The sequence below is a fragment of the Nerophis ophidion genome, linkage group LG06 (assembly GCF_033978795.1).
Source record: "Nerophis ophidion isolate RoL-2023_Sa linkage group LG06, RoL_Noph_v1.0, whole genome shotgun sequence".
In the NCBI taxonomy this organism is placed as follows: domain Eukaryota; kingdom Metazoa; phylum Chordata; class Actinopteri; order Syngnathiformes; family Syngnathidae; genus Nerophis; species Nerophis ophidion.
The window spans coordinates 14,534,282-14,557,157 of record NC_084616.1 but is presented as its reverse complement, the minus strand read 5'-3'; the positions used below and the strand labels follow the sequence as shown (position 1 = coordinate 14,557,157).

General features: G+C 39.5%; 1 protein-coding gene across 1 annotated transcript in view; it reads left to right on the top strand.

The window, feature by feature from the left end:
* The window catches only part of sdcbp2 (syndecan binding protein (syntenin) 2), a 49,410-nt gene that overhangs the window by 9,135 nt on the left and 17,399 nt on the right, over positions 1-22,876 (top strand). The window contains exons 2-3 of the mRNA XM_061902722.1: positions 11,263-11,314; positions 15,093-15,204. Of these exons, the coding sequence (XP_061758706.1) occupies positions 11,264-11,314; positions 15,093-15,204 (163 nt within the window). The 5' untranslated portion in view covers position 11,263. The remainder of the gene's footprint in view (positions 1-11,262; positions 11,315-15,092; positions 15,205-22,876) is intronic.

The following is a 22,876-nucleotide window of genomic DNA, read 5'->3' as shown; positions in this document are numbered from 1 at the left end:
GCGTTAATTGTTAGCTGCCAACTAACACACCAATTGCTAGCTGAAAACAAGCGCATTAATTGCGAGCTGGGGACGAGCACATTAATCGTTAAGTGGCAAATATGCTAATGGCAGGCCGGCGACTAGCGCGTTATTTGCTAGCTGACAAATAGGGCGTTAGTTTGGTCGCTGGCGACTAAAACACCAATCGCTAACTTACAACCAGGGTGTTGTGAGCTGGAAACTAATACGCTAATCACCATCTGGCAACTGGTGCGTTCATCTCTAGCTAACAGCTACTAACACACCAATTGTTAGCTAATAGCTAGCGTGCCAACCGCTAGCTTACAACTCAGGCGTTAATCGCTAGCTGACAACTCGGGCGTCAATCGCGAGGTGGCAACTAAAGCACTTATTGCTGGATGACAACTAGCGCACTAATTGCGACCTGGCAACTAGCACATTAATTGTTAGATGTCAAATATTGCAGACGGACAGGGAAGGGGCTGGGTGAGTTTGAAGGGGAACATTATCACAATTTCAAAAGGGTTAAAAACAATAAAAATCAGTTCCCAGTGGCTTGTTGTATTTTTTGAATTTTTTTTCAAAATTTTACGGGTCTCAGAATATCCCTAACTAAAGCTTTAAAGTGCCTTATTTTCGGCTCTCTGCGAAGACACTGGCCATTTCCCTGTGACGTCACACAGTGCTGCCAATGTAAACAAACAATGGAAATACCACAGCAAGATATAGCGACATTAGCTCGGATTCAAACTCGGATTTCAGCGACTTAAGCGATTCAACAGATTACACATTTATTGAAACAGATGGTTGGAGTATGAAAGTATTGAAGAAGAAACCGAAGCTATTGAGCGAATAGCTATTGACGCTATTCATAGCCATAGCATGGCCGAATAGCTGCGTTAGCATCGCCGGTAAAATGTGCGGACCAAACGATCAGGACTTTCGCGTCTCGTGACACTGGAGCAACTTAAATCCGTCGATTGGTAAGTGTTTTTTTCGCATTAAATGTGGATGGAAGGAAACGTAATATAGTTGCAAATGCATCTACAGGTTATCCATACATCTCTGTGCCATGTCTGCTTTAGCACCGCCGGTAAATAGCATGTTAGCATCGATTAGCATTGCATGTTAGCATCGATTAGCTGGCAGTCAACATCAACAAAACTCACCTTTGTGATTTCGTTGACTATCGTTGCAAATGCATCTGCAGGTTATCCATACATCTCTGTGCCATGTCTGCCTTAGCATCGCCGGTAAAATGTGGGGACACTCTGGCACATTCAATGGGGGTCTGGCGGCAGACACTTTGGCATCTTCGGGCCAGTGGTGCAACTTGAATCTCTTCCTGTTAGTGTTGTTACACCCTCCGACAACACACCGTCGAGGCATGATGTCTCCAAGGTTCCGAAATATAGTCAAAAAAACGGAAAATAACAGAGCTGAGACCCGGTGTTTGTAATGTGTTGAAAATGAAAATGGTGGGTGTGTTACCTCGGCGACGTCACATTCTGACGTCATTGCCTCCAGCTCGATAAACAGAAAGGCGTTTAATACGCCAAAATTCAACCATTTAGAGTTCGGAAATCGGTTAAAAAAATAGATGGTCTTTTTTATGCACCATCAAGGTATATATTGACGCTTACATAGGTCTGGTGATAATGTTCCCCTTTAAGGAACAGTGTAATTTGGCTTGTCGCCGCCATCACATCTCCATCTCATCGCAATGTACGATATATCAATATTTTTCCGTAAAGTAAAAACAGAAAACAAAACAGTCCTAGTTACCTGAGATACTAAGTATGTCATTTTTTTGATTTAGCAAATATTGACTTACTAAGACCAAATAATGACTTAAGTCTTGAGTGGCAAAATGAACATAATAATACAATTATTTATTTATGTTATTATTTATTCTATATACATAGCTCATGTATATTTAAAGACATTGAAATTTTTTGAAAAAATGCGGGGGAGAATGGGGGAGGGGAGCCGGTCACTGGCCCCCTGTTTAAGACCTCCGCTTTCCTGATGTTGAGAATCCGCCTCACAATGTAACATTACATGTCCTAGCTCATCTTTCGCCAGCCTCAACCACAGCACCTCGGTGTCATCAGCCCTCATGCACACCGCAGATATTTACACGGCAATGTGTGTGTCCATACTACATCTATACTTCTATAAAAGCAGCACACTGACTTCTCTAAATAACTTAACTTTCTTTATTCTTCCTGTCCAAATTTGTTTTCCTTCCATTTATTCCACTCTTGTTTTGTTTTCCTATTCCTAGGGCGTGTGTGTGTGTGTGTGTGTGTGTGTGTGTGTGTGTGTGTGTGTGTGTGTGTGTGTGTGTGTTCTGGCAATGCTGACTTAATGGGGACATCGCTATGTTTACACAGTCACCTTTAGTGGACTTCTGACGGTATGGGGACCAAAAATCAGGTCCCCTAAAGGGAAATCTTTCTATTGCCGTCATCACATCTCCATCTCATCGCAATATACGATAGATATATATATCGAAATTTTTACCGTAAAGTAAAAACAGAACACAAGACAGTCCTAGTTACCTGATATACTAAGTACCGTTGACTTACTAAGACCAAAGTCTTGAATGGCAAAATGAACATAATAATACAGATATGTACTTATGTTATTATTTATTCTATATACATTGTTTTCCTATTCCTAGGGTGTGTGTGTGTGTGTGGGTGTGTGTGTGTGTGTGTGTGTGTGTGTTCTGCCAATGCTGACTTAATGAGGACATCGCTCTGTTTACACAGTCACCTTTAGGCGACTTCTGACGGTATGGGGACCAAAAATCAGGTCTCCTAAAGGGAAATCTTTCTATTGCCGTCATCACATCTCCATCTCATCGCAATATACGATATATATATATATATATATCGATATTTTTACCGTAAAGTAAAAACAGAACACAAGACCGTCCTAGTTACCTGATATACTAAGTACCGTTGACTTACTAAGACCAAAGTCTTGAATGGCAAAATGAACATAATAATACAGATATGTACTTATGTTATTATTTATTCTATATACATTGTTTTCCTATTCCTAGAGCGTGTGTGTGGGTGTGTGTGTGCGTTCTGGCAATGCTGACTTAATGGGGACATCGCTCTGTTTACACAGTCACCTTTAGGGGACTTCTGACGGTATGGGGACCAAAAAACTGGTCCCCTAAAGGGAAACCTTTTTAAATTATGTTAATGATTTAAATAATTTTTAAATGTTCCTCAGTAGTCACATACAAATTTGTGTGAATTATGCAAAATGATTTAAATTTGGTCCCCGTGAACTATATTAACTCTTTTTTCGTCCCCAGTAAGACTGATCAGCACATTACTTCATATATCCAGAGATTTAAAGACGTGTATGAGCTAACTGGGCAGTGGCTATTTTACCTAATTATTTTATTCCTCCACAACCTGTAGAAAGGGTGGTCCCCACAAGTCATGAACAACAACTTGGTCCCTATTCCAAATAATAACCAGTGTGTGTGCGTGTGTGTGTGTGTGTGTGTGTGACACATCTTGTGATTGTGACGTTATGTTAATGAGGACTTGTTCACAACGCTTCCCTTTTTTAACATTTTTTTTTATTATCATCATCTGTGCCTCTTTATGCGTTTGTAAAACAAGGAAGACACTCAAGTTTATGTTCTATGATCTATACTTACCACAAATGCATGTTTTAGAATAGAATAGAATAGAAAGTACTTTATTGATCCCTGGGAGAAATTCAGCACCATTGTTTGCGCACAATAGACAAACACTTAGGTATTTTTTTAACATGTGAATGATATAAATACAGTCTATTATATAGCGTTATTCACATGGGAATAATATAAATACAGTCTATTATACAGCATTATTCACATGCAAATAGTATAAATACAGTCTAATATACAGCTTTATTCGCATATGAATAATATATATACAGTCTATTATACAGTGTTATTCGCATGTGAATAATATGAATACAGTCTATTATACAGCATTATTCACATGTGAATAGTATAATCATTGGTACTTTAATTGAACTTTTAAATAGTCTATTATACAGCGTTATTCACATGTGAATAATATAATCATTGGTACTTTAATTGAACTTTTAAAAAATAGGGGTGGGCATTACGTCGATCGCGATCGACTGGTCGATCTCGGAGGGTGTGTCAGTCGATCTCAAGCCAGGCATTAAAAAATATACATAAAAATGAGCAATCATCAATCATACAAAGACTTCACTTTCGTCAGTTGTTTGACATTCTCGGCACCCGAGGATCTTGTGAGATGACGCTGGCTGCTGCAAGCTCATATTTAAGAAAAAAAATCACTAACAGGGCGGACGGAGGGCTTCACGGTGGCAGAGGGGTTAGTGTGTCTGCCTCACAATATGAAGTTCCTGCAGTCCTGGGTTCAAATCCAGGCTCGGGATCTTTCTGTGTGGAGTTTGCATGTTCTCCCCGTGACTGCGTGGGTTCCCTCCGGGTACTCCGGCTTCCTCCCACTTCCAAAAACATGCACCTGGGGATAGGTTGATTGGTAACACTAAATTGGCCCTAGTGTGTGAATGTGAGTGTGAATGTTGTCTGTCTATTTGTGTTGGCCCTGCGATGAGGTGGCGACTTGTCCAGGGTGCACCCCGCCTTCTGCCCGATTGTAGCTGAGATAGGCGCCAGCGCCCCTCGCGACCCCAAAGGGAATAAGCGGTAGAAAATGGATGGATGGATGGACGGATGGGCGGACGGAGAGAAACACATTTTATTTCTAGAGACTCCGTACCTACTGTCAAAACTCTAAAGACCGACAGCACAGTTCCTGTCTTCACCATAAAAGACCTGTTTCATCCTGCCTGTGCTAACAAAATAAGAGTCTCAGTAAGCTAGCGTGCACAAGCTAGCAAGCTACGGAGTTTGATGCCAATGTATTTCTCCCCCGCCCTCAGCGACCGCTTTCTCACTTGCTTGCCCACCCGCACACTCACTGACGTCACTCACCTGCTGCCAGACATTAAAGGGCCACACACATATGCTACTCTCATAACAAAGTGTTTAAAAACGAGTATGCAAGTTGGACAAATGAGATGCCAAATCCAACCACTTTCATGTGGTATTGGACAGAAAGGAGGACGTTTTTTTTCCTCCATTTGAAAATGCGGACGTTATCAGCACCACTGTCTAATTCCAATCAATGCAAGTCATCAGAATCAAATACACCAACTTATATTCTTGTCTTCATGAAAGAAAGGAATCTATGTGTGTTAAACATGCTTGTATTGTCATTAAACACCATTAACTTGTTAACAAAAAGGTCTCTTTCATAAATAAATAAATATAAATTATAAATAGGAATGATGTAGATCTCCTCGACTTGGTCAATTGAAAAGTAGCTCACCTGCAGAAAAAGTGTGAGCGCCCCTGTTTTAAATAGTCTATTATACAGCGTTATTCACATGTGAATAATGTAATCATTGGTACTTTAACTTTTAAATATTGTCTTTTATACAGCGTTATTCACATGTGAATAATATAAACACGGTCTGTTATACAGCGTTATTCACATCTGAATATGTATACAGTCTATTATACAGCATTATTCACATGTGAATAATATAAATACAGTCTATTATACAGCGTTATTCACATGTGAATAACAAATACAGTCTATTATACAGCATTATTCACATGTGAATAATATAAATAGTCTATTATACAGCATTATTCACATGTGAATAATATAAATACAGTCTATTACACAGCGTTATTCACATGTGAATAATAAACGCAGTCTATTATACAGCGTTATTCACATGTGAATAATATAAATACAGTCTTTTGTACAGCATTATTCACATGTGAATAATATAAATACAGTCTATATTTTCTATATTTCCCTCATCCATCCATCCATTTCCCACCATTTGTTCCTCTCGGGGTCCCTCATTTTGGTACTATTTTTCCCCATAGGACATAATATACATGGATAATCTGTTTCGGGGTCCAACTGTCCCCTTAAAACCTGTATTAACTGTGCAGGCATTGTTTCTATTTAATATTCTCAGCTGTCAAGTGTAAAAATAAGTGAATCACTGTTATATACCAATAAATAGAACGAAAAGTAATGTATTATCATTCTTAACTGTAATAAAAGTCAAATACCACGAGTAAAACTACTTGCAATTTGTAGAGAGGAAAGGAAGGTGTTTACAGAACGAGACTTTAACCGAGCAATGTTTTTAAGAGTGCAATGGATAGTGTTGCGCACAATGTAGTAAGTGTATATATAAGTATTTTATAGGTTAAAAATAAAATATCATATGCTTTTTCTGTGGTTATCATCAGTCTTTTGCATGGCCGGTGTTCAAATTAAAAGCAAAACAACATTTGATGCTCACTGAGCTGAAAATTCCCATGGGATTTGCTGAAGTCTCATGTGACTTTGCACAGGGAGGAAACGTGGACTGACCTGTTTAGCTAAAGTAGCAATTTGGTCGGTTGAAACGAATTTCGCACACGTATACAGTATCAATATGATATATTTAACATTTTCTTTACGTGTCCAAAAAGGAGTAGAAAGAAACACGGCTTATCGCATCCTCCCCCTTTTTCTTTTCAAAGCAATTACTTCCTGTTGTCAATTTGTACTCAATTTACATCAATGTGTTCTAAAAAAAAAATTATTCAATAAATAATGGCGTTTATCATAATTCTTTGTACTTTGTTTGCACAGCTTCTTAAATTGGATCATATTACTAGAGAGTATACGATATCATCATTACTAAATTTTGAACCAAATACAATATTTTAAGTTTTGCCAGATTTATTTTGTGACACACAGTCAAACTGTTTTTTTGAAATGCTTGGATGACGCTGCTCCCCAATTGCTCTGCAAGGCAATTACAAGACTGCAAAGTGGTACCAGATCTACCACCCGAGCAATGTCAAAAGGCAATTGTTGCGTTCCATTCCGCAGAACATCTTTTGCCCAGACTGCCTTTTCAATAAAAAGACCACAATTATGGAACTCTCTACCTGAGACTTTGACAAGTATACCTGCACTTGGCACTTTCAAAAAACAAACACAATTGTGGCTAGTTGAGCAACAATCGTGTTCCCATGTTTAGTTTATACAAATTTTTACTACAAACCCCGTTTCCATATGAGTTGGGAAATTGTGTTAGATGTAAATATAAATGGAATACATCCATCCATCCATCCATTTTCTACCGCTTATTCCCTTTTGGGGTCGCGGGGGGCGCTGGCGCCTATCTCAGCTACAATCGGGCGGAAGGCGGAGTACACCCTGGACAAGTCGCCATCTCATCGCAGGGCCAACACAGATAGACAGAAAACATTCACACTCACATTCACACACTAGGGCCAATTTAGTGTTGCCAATCAACCTATCCCCAGGTGCATGTCTTTGGAAGTGGGAGGAAGCCGGAGTACCCGGAGGGAACCCACGCATTCACGGGGAGAACATGCAAACTCCACACAGAAAGATCCCGAGTCTGGATTTGAACCCAGGACTGCAGGACCTTCGTATTGTGAGGCAGACGCACTAACCCCTCTGCCACCGTGAAGCAATGATTTGCAAATCATTTTCAACTCATATTCAGTTGAATATGCTACAAACAACATATGTGATGTTAAAACTGAGAAACATTTTTTTGTGTGCAAATAATCATGAACTTTAGAATTTGATGCCAGCAACACGTGACAAAGTAGTTGGGCAAGGTGGCAATAAATACTGATAAAGTTGAGGAATGCTCATCAAACACTTATTTGGAACATCCCACAGGTGTGCAGGCTAATTGGGAACAGTTGGGTGCCATGAATGGGTATGAAAACAGCTTCCATGAAATGCTAAGTAATTCACAAACAAGGATGGGGTGAGGGTCACCACTGTGTAAACAAATTGTCGAACAGTTTTAGAACAACATTTCTCAACGAGCTATTGCAAGGAATTTTGGGATTTTACCATCCACGGTCTGTAAAATCATCAAAAACTTCAGAGAATCTGGAGAAATCACTGCACGTAAGCGAAGATGTTGCGGACTTTTGATCCCTCAGGCGGTACTGCATCAAAAACCGACATCAGTGTGTAAAGGATATCACCACATGGGCTCAGGAAGACTTCATAAAACCACTGTCAGTAACTACAGTTGGTCGCTACATCTGTAACTACAAGTTAAAACTCTACTATTTAAGGGAAAGCCATTTATCAACAACACCCAGAAACGCTGCAGGCTTAAGTGGGCCCGAGCTCATATCAGATGGACTGATGCAAAGTGGAAAAGTGTTCTGTGGTCTGTCGAGTCCATGTTTCAAATTGTTTTTGGGAACTGTGCACGTCTTTTCCTCCGGAACAAAGAGGAGAAGAACCGTCCTGATTATTATAGGCGCAAAGTTCAAAAGCCAGCGTCTGATGGTATGGGGGTGTATTAGTGCTCAAGGCATGCGTAACTTACACACCTGTGAAGGCACCATTAATGGTGAAAGGTACATGCAGGTTCTGGAGCAACATATGTAGCCATCATGGACGCCCCTGCTTATTTCAGCAAGACAATGCCAAGCCATGTGTTACAACAGCGTGGCTTCATAGTAAAAGAGTGCGGGTACTAGACTGGCCTGCCTGTAGTCCAGACCTGTCTCCCTTTGGAAAAAGGTGGTGCATTATGAAGCCTAAAATACCACAACGGAGACCCCGGACTGTTGAACAACTTAAACTATACATCAAGCAAGCTTCAAAAATGTGTCTCCTCAGTTCCCAAACGTTTACTGAGTGTTGTTAAAAAGAAAGGCCATGTAACACAGTGGTAAAAATGCCCAAGTGACAACTTTTTTTGCAATATGTTGCTGCCATTAAATTCTAAGTTAATGATTATTTGCAAAAAACAAAATAGTTTCTCAGTTCGAACATTAAATATATTGTCTTTGCAGTCTATTCAATTGAATATAAGTCGAAATGGATATGCGAATCATTGTATTCTCTTTTGATTTACCATTTACACGACGTGCCCACTTCACTGCTTTTGGGCTTTGCATGACGAAATAAAACACACAATTTTCATGCGTGAAAAAGTGTGTGCAGAAAGATTGCTCCTGTAATACACTTACATTTCCTGCATGCCTCAACCTGTACTTTTGTTTTCCTGTCAGTCAGCCAGCCGACTTTCACTTCCGCTTCTCTGCACACAGACATCTTCTTGTTTTTTTTTTTGGTTCATGCTGGCTTTCTACTTCTCCATGCGACTAATGTTCTCAGACGTGGCCACGCCCATTACGTAAATCCAACTGCGAACTTTTGTCGTCATCACACTTTTTAACTGCATCCCACCTCATTTATATCCTCTCACTATTATCTTGTAACATTTATCTAATGTGTACTTTGACATGCACTCTTATGACATCACTTTTTCCATTCGTGCTAATAAGCACTTCATGTTTGATAAGGAAATAATAATATGACTCATTACTTTTTTTGACATGGATTATTATTATTTTTTTTAATGTTATTTTTGGGCTTACCACACCTACTCAGTGGCCTAGTGGTTAGAGTGTCCGTCCTGAGTTCAAACCCCGGCCGAGTCATAGCAAAGACTATAAAAATGGGACCCATTACCTCCGTGCTTGGCACTCAGCATCAAGGGTTGGAATTGGGGGTTAAATAAAATGATTCCCGTGCGTGGCCCCCGCTGCTGCTCACTGCTCCCCTCACCTCCCAGGGGGTCAAATGCAGAGGAGACATTTCACCACACCTAGACAATCATTAGTACTTTAACTTAACTTTATATTCATATGTATTTTCTTTGTGAATTGCATTAATGTATGTCAAATTTAAGGATGTAACGATGATAATTTTATATCACATTAACATTATTATCGTGGTATATTTGAATGTGCTCAAAATTCACTTATAAACACACTGAAAGATTTTGACAAAGTATTTTTTTAATACCTAAAATAAATAGACACCCAATAGAAAACTCAGTAATTTGCATATTACGTGTTTTCTTACGCTTTAATTTCTTATGTTTTAATTGGTTTTACCCTTTAAAATTGTTTTTAATCATATTTATTTTTATATTTGTTTTATATTTATTTATTTTTTTGGTTTTAATTCAGTCATTGGTGGGGCTAAGGATAATATTTGAATATTGTTTTTAATATTGTTGTGCAGCACTTTGGAAACATTTCTGTTGTTTTTAAATCTGCTACACAAATAAAGTGTATTGGATTGGATTGGATAATTATAATTTATTGGATAATCCAATAAATTCTATAATCTACTGCAGTAGAGCAGCATCTAGTTTTACACCCAAAAAAATCACTGAATTAAATATTTAAACACAGTGTTACTGTTCAAACAGTGTTTAATGTTAAATATGAACAATATACATGTTAAATAAAACCACTGCCTTGTTTTTAATGCATATTTAGGCCCACTACACCAGTGGTTCTCAACCATTTTCAGTGATGTACCCCCTTTGAACATTTTTTTTAATTCAAGTACCCCCTAATCAGGGCAAAGCATTTTTGGTTGAAAACAAGAGATAAATAAGTAAAATACAGCACCATGTCATCAGTTTCTGATTTATTAAATTGTATAACAGAGCAAAATATTGCTCATTTGTAGTGGTGTTGAACTATTTGGGGAAAAAAAAGATATAAAAATAACTAAAAACTTGTTGAAAAATAAACAAGTGAAATGAAGATTTCTACACATAGAAGTAATCATCAACTTAAAGTGCCCTCTTTGGGGATTGTAATAGAGATCCATCAGGATTCATCAACTTAATTCCAAACATTTTTTCACAAAAAATAAATCTTTAACATCAATATTTATGGAACATGTCTACAAAAAATCTAGCGTCAACACGGAATATTGCATTGTTGTATTTTTTTTCACAGTTTATGAACTTACATTCATATTTTGTTGAAGTATTGTTCAATAAATATATTTATAAAGGATTTTTGAATTTTTGCTATTTTTAGAATATTTAAAAAAAAAATCTCAGGTACCCTTTGGCATACCTTCAAGTACCCCCAGGGGTACGTGTACCCTCATTTGAGAACCATTGCACTACACTACTGTTTTTTTTTTTTAATGTTGGTTATCGTGGTGGTTCTTGGAGAGCCAAGTCTTTTCTGAGGTGGTCCTTGGTAAAAAAAAAGTTTAAGAACCCCGTATTTATAGTGTAATAATGTGACATCCTGTTCCTTCTGTCCTCTCCCCGCTACAGGATGTCTCTGTACCCGTCTCTGGAGGACATGAAGGTGGACAAGGTGATGAGGGTAAGGAGTGCTTCGAAGAGAAGTTGTGCTGAACATCTTCCAACGACAATAAAGCCGTGACAAGTTGTCTCCAGCAGGAGGGTCAACGTCACGGGCAGTGGCGTGCAATGCGGCGCTAATGTGAATAATGTGGTGCCAACACGAGGTTTAAAGCACACTGTAACCTTTCTCATAATGTACAACTTGTTTGTTTTTTTCCCCCCCGTAGATCCTCTTGTTGATTCACGCTTCCCGACCACGCCCGTCTCTTATTTCCATGCACATTTCATTCATGTACATAGTGAATGTGGTACTCCACTCAGTGCTTTACCCGAGTAATAATAATCACACATTAAATTAAAACAAAAGCAGTAGAAATATGACATTCTGATTATTGCATTTAATACCTTTTGAACGCTGGTATTGTTTTTGTTGTTTTTTTTTCATTTCCTTGTCCATGGTTAAGTCTGAACGTGTTGAAAAGATTCTATTTGGTAAAAGCAAAACCAATACATATGGGAGTTTTCAGAAGAGAGAAATTTCTTAACCCCAAATATATTCAGCACAGGCCAAAAGTTTGGACACAATGCGTGTTCTTTATTTTCATTATTTTTTACCATACCAAACCAACTTTATTTTTAAAGCTTTTTAAAAACAACCACAGTTGAAGAACAGAGGGCTGTACACCACAAAGAAAATAGAGGCAAAGACTTAAATGGTAAATGGGTTTACTTGTATAGCGCTTTTCTACCCCTTTTTAAGGAGCCCAACTTAAAAAAAACGTTTAAAACAGAAGTAATATGCACATTTAAAAAGCAAATACAAATCACCCTAAGAACAATTTGTTAGATAAAAAGCAGTTAAAAAAGTTTAAAAAAAAATGTGCATTGTATTCTGTTACTGAAGGCATCAAAACTATCAATGAACATGTGGAGCTATGTAACCAAAAAAGGTGTACTTATCAAAAACATTTTTTGTACTATCCATCCATCCGCTTATCCGAGGTCGGGTCGCGGGGGCAGCAGCCTAAGCAGGGAAGCCCAGACTTTCCTCTCCCCAGTCACTTCGTCAAGCTTATACCTTGATGGTGCAGAAAAAAGACCATGTATTTTTTTAACCGATTTCCGAACTCTAAATGGGTGAATTTTGGCAAATTAAACGCCTTTCTGTTTATCGGTTTTTTAGTGATGACGTCAGAACGTGACGTCACCGAGGTAATACACCCGCCATTTTCATTTTCACATTACAAACACCGGGTCTCAGCTCTGTTATTTTCCGTTTTTTCGACTATTTTTGGAACCTTGGAGACATCATGCCTCGTCGGTGTGTTGTCGGAGGGTGTAACAACACTAACAGGGAGGGATTCAAGTTGCACCACTGGCAAGAAATCTGCCGCCAGACACCCATTAAATGTGCCAGAGTGTCTCCACATTTTACCGGCGATGCTTAGACAGACATGGCACAGAGATGTATGGATAACCCGCAGATGCATTTGCAACGATAAAGTCAACTAAATCACAAAGGCGAGTTTTGTTGATGTTGTTGACTTATGTGCTAATCAGACATATTTGGTTGCAGCATGACTGCCAGCTAGTCGATGCTAACATGCTACGCTAATCGATGCTAACATGCTATTTACGCTAGCTGTATGTACATTTGAAACTAGATACCCACATTTAATGCGAAACAAACACTTACCAATCGACGGATTCAAGTTGCTCCAGTGTCACAAGATGCGAAAGTCCTGATCGTTTGGTCCGCACATTTTTCCGGCGATGCTAATAAGGCACCCATGCTATGGGCCACTTCATTAGGTACACCCATTCTATGGCCGTATAGCATCAATAGCTATTCGCTCAATAGCTTCAATTTCTTCTTCAATTTCGTTTTCGCTATCTGCCTCCATACTCCGACCATCTGTTTCAATACATGCGTAATCTGTTGAATCGCTTAAGCCGCTAAAATCCGAGTGTGAATCCAAGCTAATGTCGCTATGTCTTGCTGTGGTAACCGCCATGTTGTTTGTATTGGCAGCCCTGTATGACGTCACAGGGAAATGGATAGTCGCACCACAAATAGGGAAAATCAAGAACTTTAAAGCTTTTTTAGGGATATTCTGGGAGGTGTAAAATTTTGAAAAAAACTTCGAAAAATAAAACAAGCCACTGGGAACTGATTTTTATTGTTTTTAACCCTTTTGAAATTGTGATAATGTTCCCCTTTAATATTTGCTTTCATGTCCCTTGGCAAGTTTCATTGCAATAAGGCACTTTTGGTAGCCATCCAAGCAAGCTTCTGGTTGAATTTTCGACAACTTTTGACAAAATTGGTGCAGTTCAGCTAAATGTGTTGGGTTTCTGACATGGACTTGTTTCTTCAGCATTGTCCACACGTTTAAGTCAGGACTTTTGTCAAGGCCATTGTGAAGAGGCGGAGCCGGCAGTCCGACAGCGAGGCAGGGCATGCCAGAGCCCGGCCCAAGATGGCGGCGCGGAGGCGTGGCTGGCAGTCCGACAGCAAGGCAGGGCACGCCAGAGCCCGGCCCAAGACAGTGCAAGAGGAGATTTAAATTGTGCCCAGCTGGGCGACCCACGCACCTGATAATATTTGCGGGGTTGATTCCGGCGCACCCCGCCTCGCTGCTTGCTCGCAGTCCGTGCCGCCTCGCTGCCATCTTGGGCCGGGCTCCGGCTTGCCCTGCCTCGCTGTCGGACTGCCGGCCACACCTCCTCGCCGCCATCTTGGGCCGGGCTCTGGCGTGCCCTGCCTCGCTGTCGGACTGCCGGCCACGCCTCTTTGCCGCCATCTTGGGCCGGGTTCCGGCTTGCTCTGCCTCGCTGTCGGACTGCCGGCCAAGCCTCCTTGCCGCCATCTTTGGCCGGCTCCGACGTGCCCTGCCTCGCTGCCTCGCTGCCGGCCACGCCTCTTTGCCGCCATCTTGGGCCGGGCTCTGGCGTGCCCTGCCTCGCTGTCGGACTGCCGGCTCCGCCTCTCCACAGCCATTCTAAAACCTAAATTCTAGCCTGATTTAGCCATTCCTCTACCACTTTTGACATGTGTTAGGGTTCATTGTCCTGTTGGAACACCCAACTGTGCACTCCGGCCTGAAAATTGAGCTGTTGGCCACAATACCCAGCAATATGTTTGGAGGAGTAAAAGTGAGGCCTTTAATCCCAGGAACACTATCTCTACCGTCAAGCGTGGAGGTGGTAGTATTATGCTCTGGGCCTGTTTAGCTGCCAATGGAACTGGTGCTTTAAATCGGACAATGAAAAAGGAGGATTAACTCCAAAAGTCTTCAGCTAAGATAGGCTCCAGCACCCCTACAACCCCAAGTGGGACGCACGGTAGAAAAACGGATGGATGGATGCTCACCCATGTGCATAAATAAACACAACCAGAGAATAAGAAGAAAGGAAAGGACATTTACCTGCATTATTATTATTATTATTATATATATTATTACAATAGTGCTTGATTTGATCTCTAAATAATTCTGACAGTAATTTCGTTTATCGGCAATAATTTATGGGACCATCGTCCAGCGTATTTTCGCCCAGGCTTACTTCAATGAGCTTAAAACTGTTGCACTTACGCAACCCATAGGGGGCTTCACAGGTAGATTTTGAACGTTTGGCATGTCATTCAACACAATGTGTGCCACTAAATAGCCCGCGGTATGTATTTTTCATATATGTTCCGAAATACTGTGTTGTTAAAATAGTCATTGGACGAAGCATGGCACAGAGGATAACATGAAAGGTTGACAGCATTTTCACTTCTTTTGATTTTCCCTCAGGCCCAGGCCCAGTATGCCCACACCTCCACCCTCAACTCCACCATGCCAGCAGCCATCACCGAGGGGGGCGAGCAGCTGCAGCAGCCGGCGACTGCTGGGATGCTGTCATCCAGTAGGTTCCATACATCACATACAGATACCGTGGCCAAAATGATCACATTTATCGTTATCGGGGTATTGTTGAATGTGCTCAAAAAGTTCTTATGCACACACACATAACTTTAGACCAAGTTATTAAAAAAAAAAACATCTAAAATTGATACCGTTAAAAAACTACTATTTTGCATGTTTTCAAATCGCATCAAATCAACTTTATTTATAGAGCACATTTAAAATTTACCACAGGGGTAGCCAAAGTGCTGTATAATGGGCAGGTTAAAAGATAATACGAGGACCCGAGCAAACAACACAACACAAACAGAACATGATAAAAAAACAAATAAAAAAAAAACATAAAAACAGGTTCACAGCAGGTGTATAATGGGGCGCCATTGCAGGATGGATATCACTTAGTGTCAAAAGCCAAGGAATAAAAGTATGTTTTTAAGAGAGATTTAAAAACAGGAAGAGAGGAGGCTTGTCTAACACTCAGAGGTAGGTCGTTCCAGAGTTTGGGAGCAGCAGCAGCGAAAGCTCTGTCACCTCTAAGCTTCAGCCTTGTGTCAGGGACCGTCAGTAGCAGCTGATCGGCTGATCTTAGTGATCGAGTGGGGCGCTAAGGCTGAAAGAGGTCGGAGAGATATGTTGGCGCGAGGTTGTTTAGACATTTAAAAGCAAATAGAAGGAGTTTAAAATTGATTCGATAACGCACAGGGAGCCGGTGAAGGGACGCTAATATAGGGGTGATGTGCTCACGTCTGCGGGTCTGTGTTAGCAGACGAGCAGCAGAGTTCTGCACGAGCTGCAGGCGGGTGAGGGAGGCCTGGCTAATGCCTACATACATTGGCATTGCAGTAGTCTAAACGATTCGAGATAAAGGCGTGAATTAATTTTTCAAGATCATGTCCTGACAGAAGCGGTTTCACTTTCGCTATTTGGCGTAGTTCAGGGGTGCCCATTACGTCGATCGCGATCGACTGGTCGATCTCGGAGGGTGTGTCAGTCGATCTCAAGCCAGGCATTAAAAAATAGACATAAAAATGAGCAATCATCAATCATACCCAGACTTCACTTTCGTCAGTTTTTTGACATTCTCGGCACCCGAGGATCTTGTGAGATGACGCTGGCTGCTGCGAGCTCATATTTAAGAAAAAAATCACTAACAGGGCGGACGCAGAGAAACACATTTTATTTCTAGAGGCTCCGTACCTACTTTCACAACTCTAAAGACAGACTGCACAGTTCCTGTTTTCACCATAAAAGACCTGTTTCATCCTGCCTGTGCTAACAAAACAAGAGTCTCAGTAAGCTAGCGTGCACAAGCTAGCAAGCTACGGAGTTTGATGCCAATGTATTTCTCCCCCGCCCTCAGCGACCGCTTTCTCACTTGCTTGCCCACCCGCACACTCACTGACGTCACTCACCTGCTGCCAGACATTAAAGGGTCACACACATATGTTAGTCTCATAACAAAGTGTTTAAAAACGAGTATGCAAGTTGGACAAATGAGATGCCAAATCCAACCACTTTCATGTGGTATTGGACAGAAAGGAGGACTTTTTTTTCCCTCCATTTGAAAATGCGGACGTTATCAGCACCACTGTCTAATTCCAATCAATGCAAGTCATCAGAATCAAATACACCAACTTATATTCTTGTCTTCATGAAAGAAAGGAATCTATGTGTGTTAAACATGCTTTTATTATCATTAAACACCATTAACTTGTTAACAAAAATGTCTCTTTCATAAATAAATAAATATAAATTATAAATAGGAATGAGGTAAATCTCCTCGACTTGGTCAATTGAAAAGTAGCTCGCCTGCAGAAAAAGTGTGAGCGCCCCTGGCGTAGTTGATAAAAGCTTTTTTGAACGACGCTGCTGATTTGTTTTTGGAATTTAAAATCTGAGTCGAACTTTAACCCCAGGTTTGTGACACAGTCGCTGAGATACGAGGTCAGAGTGAGGGAGGGAGAGCGACTTGGACCGAACAACATAACTTTTGTTTTGTTTTCATTTAGACTCAGGAAGTTAGCTGAAAGCCAGGCTTTGATGTCGTGCAGGCAGTTAATGAGACGTTGAACTGTGTTATTTTTTGCCATGGGAAAATAGATCTGGCAATCATCGGCATAAAAATGAAATATTAAGAGCAAGCAGGAAAGAATACACCACCAAACTATTAATCCAAAAGAAAAATGATATAAGGGGAATTTGGAAGGTATTAAATACAATTATTGGGCATGGTTCAAATAGTCCTTGTTATCCGGAGTTTTTTGTTGAGAACGACCTAATCATAACTGACAAGAAAATGATTGCTGACGGCTTCAATATGTTTTTTGTTAATATTGGGCCTAAGCTGGCAAAAAAAATACCAATTGATGATGAACAGCCCATGGAATTTATTGAAAAAAATCCTTATTCGATGTTCCTTACTCCGACTGTCGAAAAGGAAGTCTTGGAGGTCATTCAGAAAAGCAAGAACAAAACATCACATGACATCTATGACCTCGACATGAGGACAGTCCGGAACGTAGCGGAAGAAATCATCAAACCATTCACACACATCTGCAATTTATCTTTTCGACTTGGACAATTTCCTTCACAAATGAAACTATCGAAAGTCATCCCCATCTTCAAATCTGGAGACAAACATCACTTCACAAATTACCGGCCCATCTCCCTTCTGCCACAGTTATCAAAAATATTGGAAAAATTATTCGGTAATAGACTTCGTGGCTTCATTGAAAAGCACAAATTATTATCTGATTGTCAATATGGGTTCCAACAAAATAGATCAACTTCATTAGCTTTAATTAATCTATTAGAGAACATTACTAATGGTATCGAGAAGAATAAATTTGTTATAGGAATTTTTATTGACCTGCAAAAGGCTTTTGATACCATTGACCACCAGATTTTGGAAAATAAACTGGAAAACTATGGCATAAGGGGATTGGCAGGGAAATGGCTGGAGAGCTACTTAAATGAGAGACAGCAGATTGTTCAGATGGACCAACATCAATCTACACTGATGAACATAACCTGTGGAGTTCCTCAGGGCTCGATACTGGGACCCACACTATTTATTATATATATTTATGAAATATGTAAAGTATCAACGCTGCTGAAATTCATCCTCTTTGCTGATGATACAACAATTACATGTGCAGGTGACGACGTAAAGCAACTTCTGACTTCTGTAACTGAGGAGATGATCAAGTTAAAAACTTAGTTTAATGCGAACAAATTGTCTTTGAATTTAAAGAAGACCAAAATAATGTTCTTTAGCAATCGCAAAAGTAATATACCGATCAGGATTGTTATTGATGATACATCAATAGAATATGTTCATCAAAATTCTTTCTTAGGAGTAGTAATAGATGAAAATATCTCATGGAAGCCTCATATAAGTTACCTGAGAAAAAAAGTTGCTAAATGTGTTGGAATGATGAGGAGATCATGTCATTTATTGAACACCAATGCTCTGCTGTTATTGTATCATTCATTAATCATGTCATATTTAACCTATTGTGTTGAAGTCTGGGGAATTTGTTATGAATCACATCTAAAACCTTTAGTCACTCTGCAGAAAAAGGCCATCAGGATTGTTTCCAATGTTCACTACAGACATCATTCAAATCCACTATTTATGAACTTAAAGCAACTTAAACTGAACGATGTGATCAATTTTAAAACTGCTCAAATTATGTTTAGGGCATCCCAAAACTCTCTACCATCCAATATACAGAACCTATTCCATGACAGAGATGATCACCATAGTTACAGTTTAAGAGGAAACAAGAAATGATATTTGCCTAAATTTAGAACCACTTTAAAATCAATGTGCATTTCAGTGCGTGGAGTCAGTCTGTGGAACAACTTAGGGGACGAGTTAAAAACGTGTTCTAGCATGATTCAATTTAAAACACTGTTTAAAAAAGAAGTACTGAAGAAGTACGATGAGGAAAGAGAGTGATGCCCTCAGCACAGAGCGATGGAAGAGAGGTGTATGGTCGGAGAGTGTTTGGGCCTGTGTGTGTGTGTGTGTGTGTGTGTGTGTGTGTGTGTGTGTGTGTGTGTGCATGTGTTTATTTTGTCTCATGGTATTGTTAGTGTACAGGAGTTTTTCATGTTTTGTTTATAGAGTATTGTTTTTGGATTATATTGTTTATGTCAAATGTGGAATGAGTGGGAGGGGTTGGGCTATTATAAGCAGCTGCTTCATCCAACCCCTTTTCAAGCCTTGCCTAAATATCTTTGCCAACATGTAAAAAAAAACAAAAACTGTGTTTAGTTGTACTGTGCAGGTTTGAAATAAATATTTTAATTCAATTCAAATGCAATACCATACTTCCTAAAAAAACAGAACCAAGGGGGGAGAAGGTAAAGCGCAAATAGGATTGGGGCAAGGATTGAGCCCTGGTGGACCCCTTGTGGTAGAGGAGCTGTGGAAGACATAAAACTGTCTATTTTTACACAAAAATATTTTTTTTGTGTAATGTTTCACTGATGGTGTTTTAGCCTTACTATTTTATCTGTTTAATGGCTAAACTCTTATTGTTTAAATATCGGTTTACTCTGTAGCACTTTAAGATTTATTTAAATTAAAGTCTGTAAATAAAATTTATTATTATTATTATTATTAGTAGTAGTAGTAGTAGAGATGTCCAGAAATGGCTTTTTTGCCGATATTACGATATTGTCCAACTCGTAATTACCGATTCCGATATCAACCAATACCGATATACAGTATGCAGTTGTGGAATTAACACATTATTATGCCTTAATTTTGTTGTGATGCCCCGCTGGATGCATTAAACAATGTAACAAGGTTTTCCAAAATAAATCAACTCAACTTATGGAAAAAAATGCCAACATGGCACTGCCGTATTTATTATTGAAGTCACAAAGTTCATTTTTTTTTTTTAACATGCCTCAAAACAGAAGCTTGGAATTTGGGACATGCTCTCACTGAGATAATCCTGATACCCACTGCAAATATGGGAAATACTATACTTAAACTTTCACAAAGTCTAAGTCTAAGAAAGTTCATTATTCTTAAATTTTTTTAAACATGCCTCCAGTCAGCAGCTACAAAAACAATGAAGACACACAGCTTCAGTCCTGGGAATACTAGAGTAATAAAGTAAACAATTACAAAGTCCTCCTTTAGTGCAGGACTATCTTGTATACTGTATAACAGGACATTATAAACTGGGCTCAACCTGCCCTGCGCTAACGTATCTGTATGAGTAACACAAATGTGGTGCAAGCGAGTGGTGAGTGCTTTAAGTGGCCTACCGGTCAGTCAGAGCTTCTGAAATGCTGCGTTGAGACCGGGCAACTCCATTCACTGCAAGCTGCAAAGTGTGCGCCATCCAGGGCAGACTAGCCACACCAAAATCCATCGTAGCTTTTGCCATATTGCGTGCGTTGTCCCTGACCAAACGTGGGCTTTCACCTTGAGCTGTTTTTTTATTGTATTTTTGTTTTTTCTTGGCGGAGTCTTGAAGCGACAACTGTGTGGTACTGCTTTTTTTCCGTGTTTGCTTTTCATCCATCTTCCGTTCATATTTATCGTGTATATCCTTATGACTCTTAAAGAGATGGGAGATTTAACTGCTCGAATTAAAGGAAGACGTCTTAGTTCTTCCTGGCATAACCAACTTTTTGCAGTCATTGCAAATTGCTTTTTTTTTTTATTTGTCAGACATACTTTAAAATAATCCCAAACCATAGACATGGTGTCGTTAGTCAGTCACCGAAGGAGCTCGCTTGTTAGCCACGGCTACAGCACCGGCAACAACACACTCTTGTTGTTGTTATGGTTCGCTCGTGGCGGTTTGATGAGGTCATCAAGAGTTGCCAGTAAACCTCTCATGCTGCAGTCGAGCGGCAACTCCTGTGTTGTGTGTGGGAGAGGGGAAGGGCTGCTGACTGGGAGACGCAACGTCCGCGTTTTACCGGATATGTAGCGCTCCGTACAGCAGCGTTTTAAAAAGTAATTAATTTTACTTTTTGAAATCGATACCGATAATTTCCCATATTACATTTTAATGCATTCATCGGCCGATAAAATCGGCAGGTCGATATTTTGGGCCATCTCTGGTTATTATTATTATTTATATTCCTGGCTGGTGTTGTGGCATCCTACTCATGATTCCTCTGAGTATAGAGCGATCACTCAGGTCCAAGAGAGCACAGCTTGTAGGTTCAATTGAATAGCTTAGTTGCTCCGACAGCAGTGTGTTATTATAATTTTCTTAATGGGGATAATTGGTCAATGTTTCTTGTTAGCAGTTAAGATAGCGAGCTGGCGCCACTCAGTCCGTGAGTTTATCAAAGTGCAGTTATTTATCACATTTATTTGATATTTTAAGTTTAAAATCGTAAAACTGTCGAGAGTTTTATCGCGGACACCATTAGATGCCTACATATGTGATAGAAACTATATAAGTTTGTGCTGAAAAATTGAGAAAGACAAACAAGCTGCAACACTTTCCAATCCAATCCAATGCACTTAATTTTGTATAGCACATTTAAACAACAGAAATGTTTCCAAAGTGCTGCACTACAATATTGAAAACAATATTCAAATATTATCCTTGGCTCCACCAAAAATAAATACATATACAACCAATATAAAAACAATATAAAAATAACTATGATTAAAAATGATTTAAAAGGGTAAAACCAATTAAAACAATAGAAATCAACATTTTATTTTTATTACAGTTGTCACTAAAAACAATATTCACATATTATCCTTAGCTCCACCAATGACTGAATAATAACCAAAAATTAATACATATAAAAACAATATAAAAATACATATGATTAAAAACGATTTTAAAGGGTAAAACCAATTTAAACAATTAATAGAAATCAACATTTTATTTTTATTACAGTTGTCACTGTAATGTATTCAGCGTCTTGACAGAGGTGGAGCCACGACTACGTTATTAATCCTTGTCGCCAACACACATTGGTTTTGGATCATATCCAACACATACAAAATAATATGTTACATAATAACGTTCTGGTCAACGGTGTCAAATCTCCTTTCCGTGGATTTGTATGAGCTGTGGGGGAGATTCCACAAGGTTCCATACTTGAAACGATGTCATTTTCTTTGTACACTCATGACCCCCCCCCCCCCCCCCCCCCCAAACTAGGCCAAGGTTCCATACTTGAAACGATGTCATTTTCTTTGTACACTCATGACCCCCCCCCCCCCCCCCCAAACTAGGCCAAGGGTAATGTGCATTTGTTCATTCAAGCATACTTATTATATGCAATAAATAATCAATTATCTTTAAGATTTAAGCACTTTTCTGTATTACAATGGTCATTTTTTTCCTGATCTGTCTTAAGCTGTGGTTGTGCAGCAACCTACTGTTGTATGTGGTTCTCTATTATATTTTTTATATTTTAATCTGTGGGTTTTATTGTATTGTTTGATATCTTACGTTGATGTGCATTGAACCACGTAACAAACAAAGATAGATTAACATGCGAAACAGATAGCAGCAGGAGACACAAAGCCATGTTAACTGCTGAGAAAGTAAAATAACAAGAGTCTAGACAGTGAACGATATAAATAGCTACACAAAACAAATTAACTGTAAATGAAAAGACTATACTGTATATGTCAGAAGCCAAAGAAAGATCTCTTGTAACTTGTT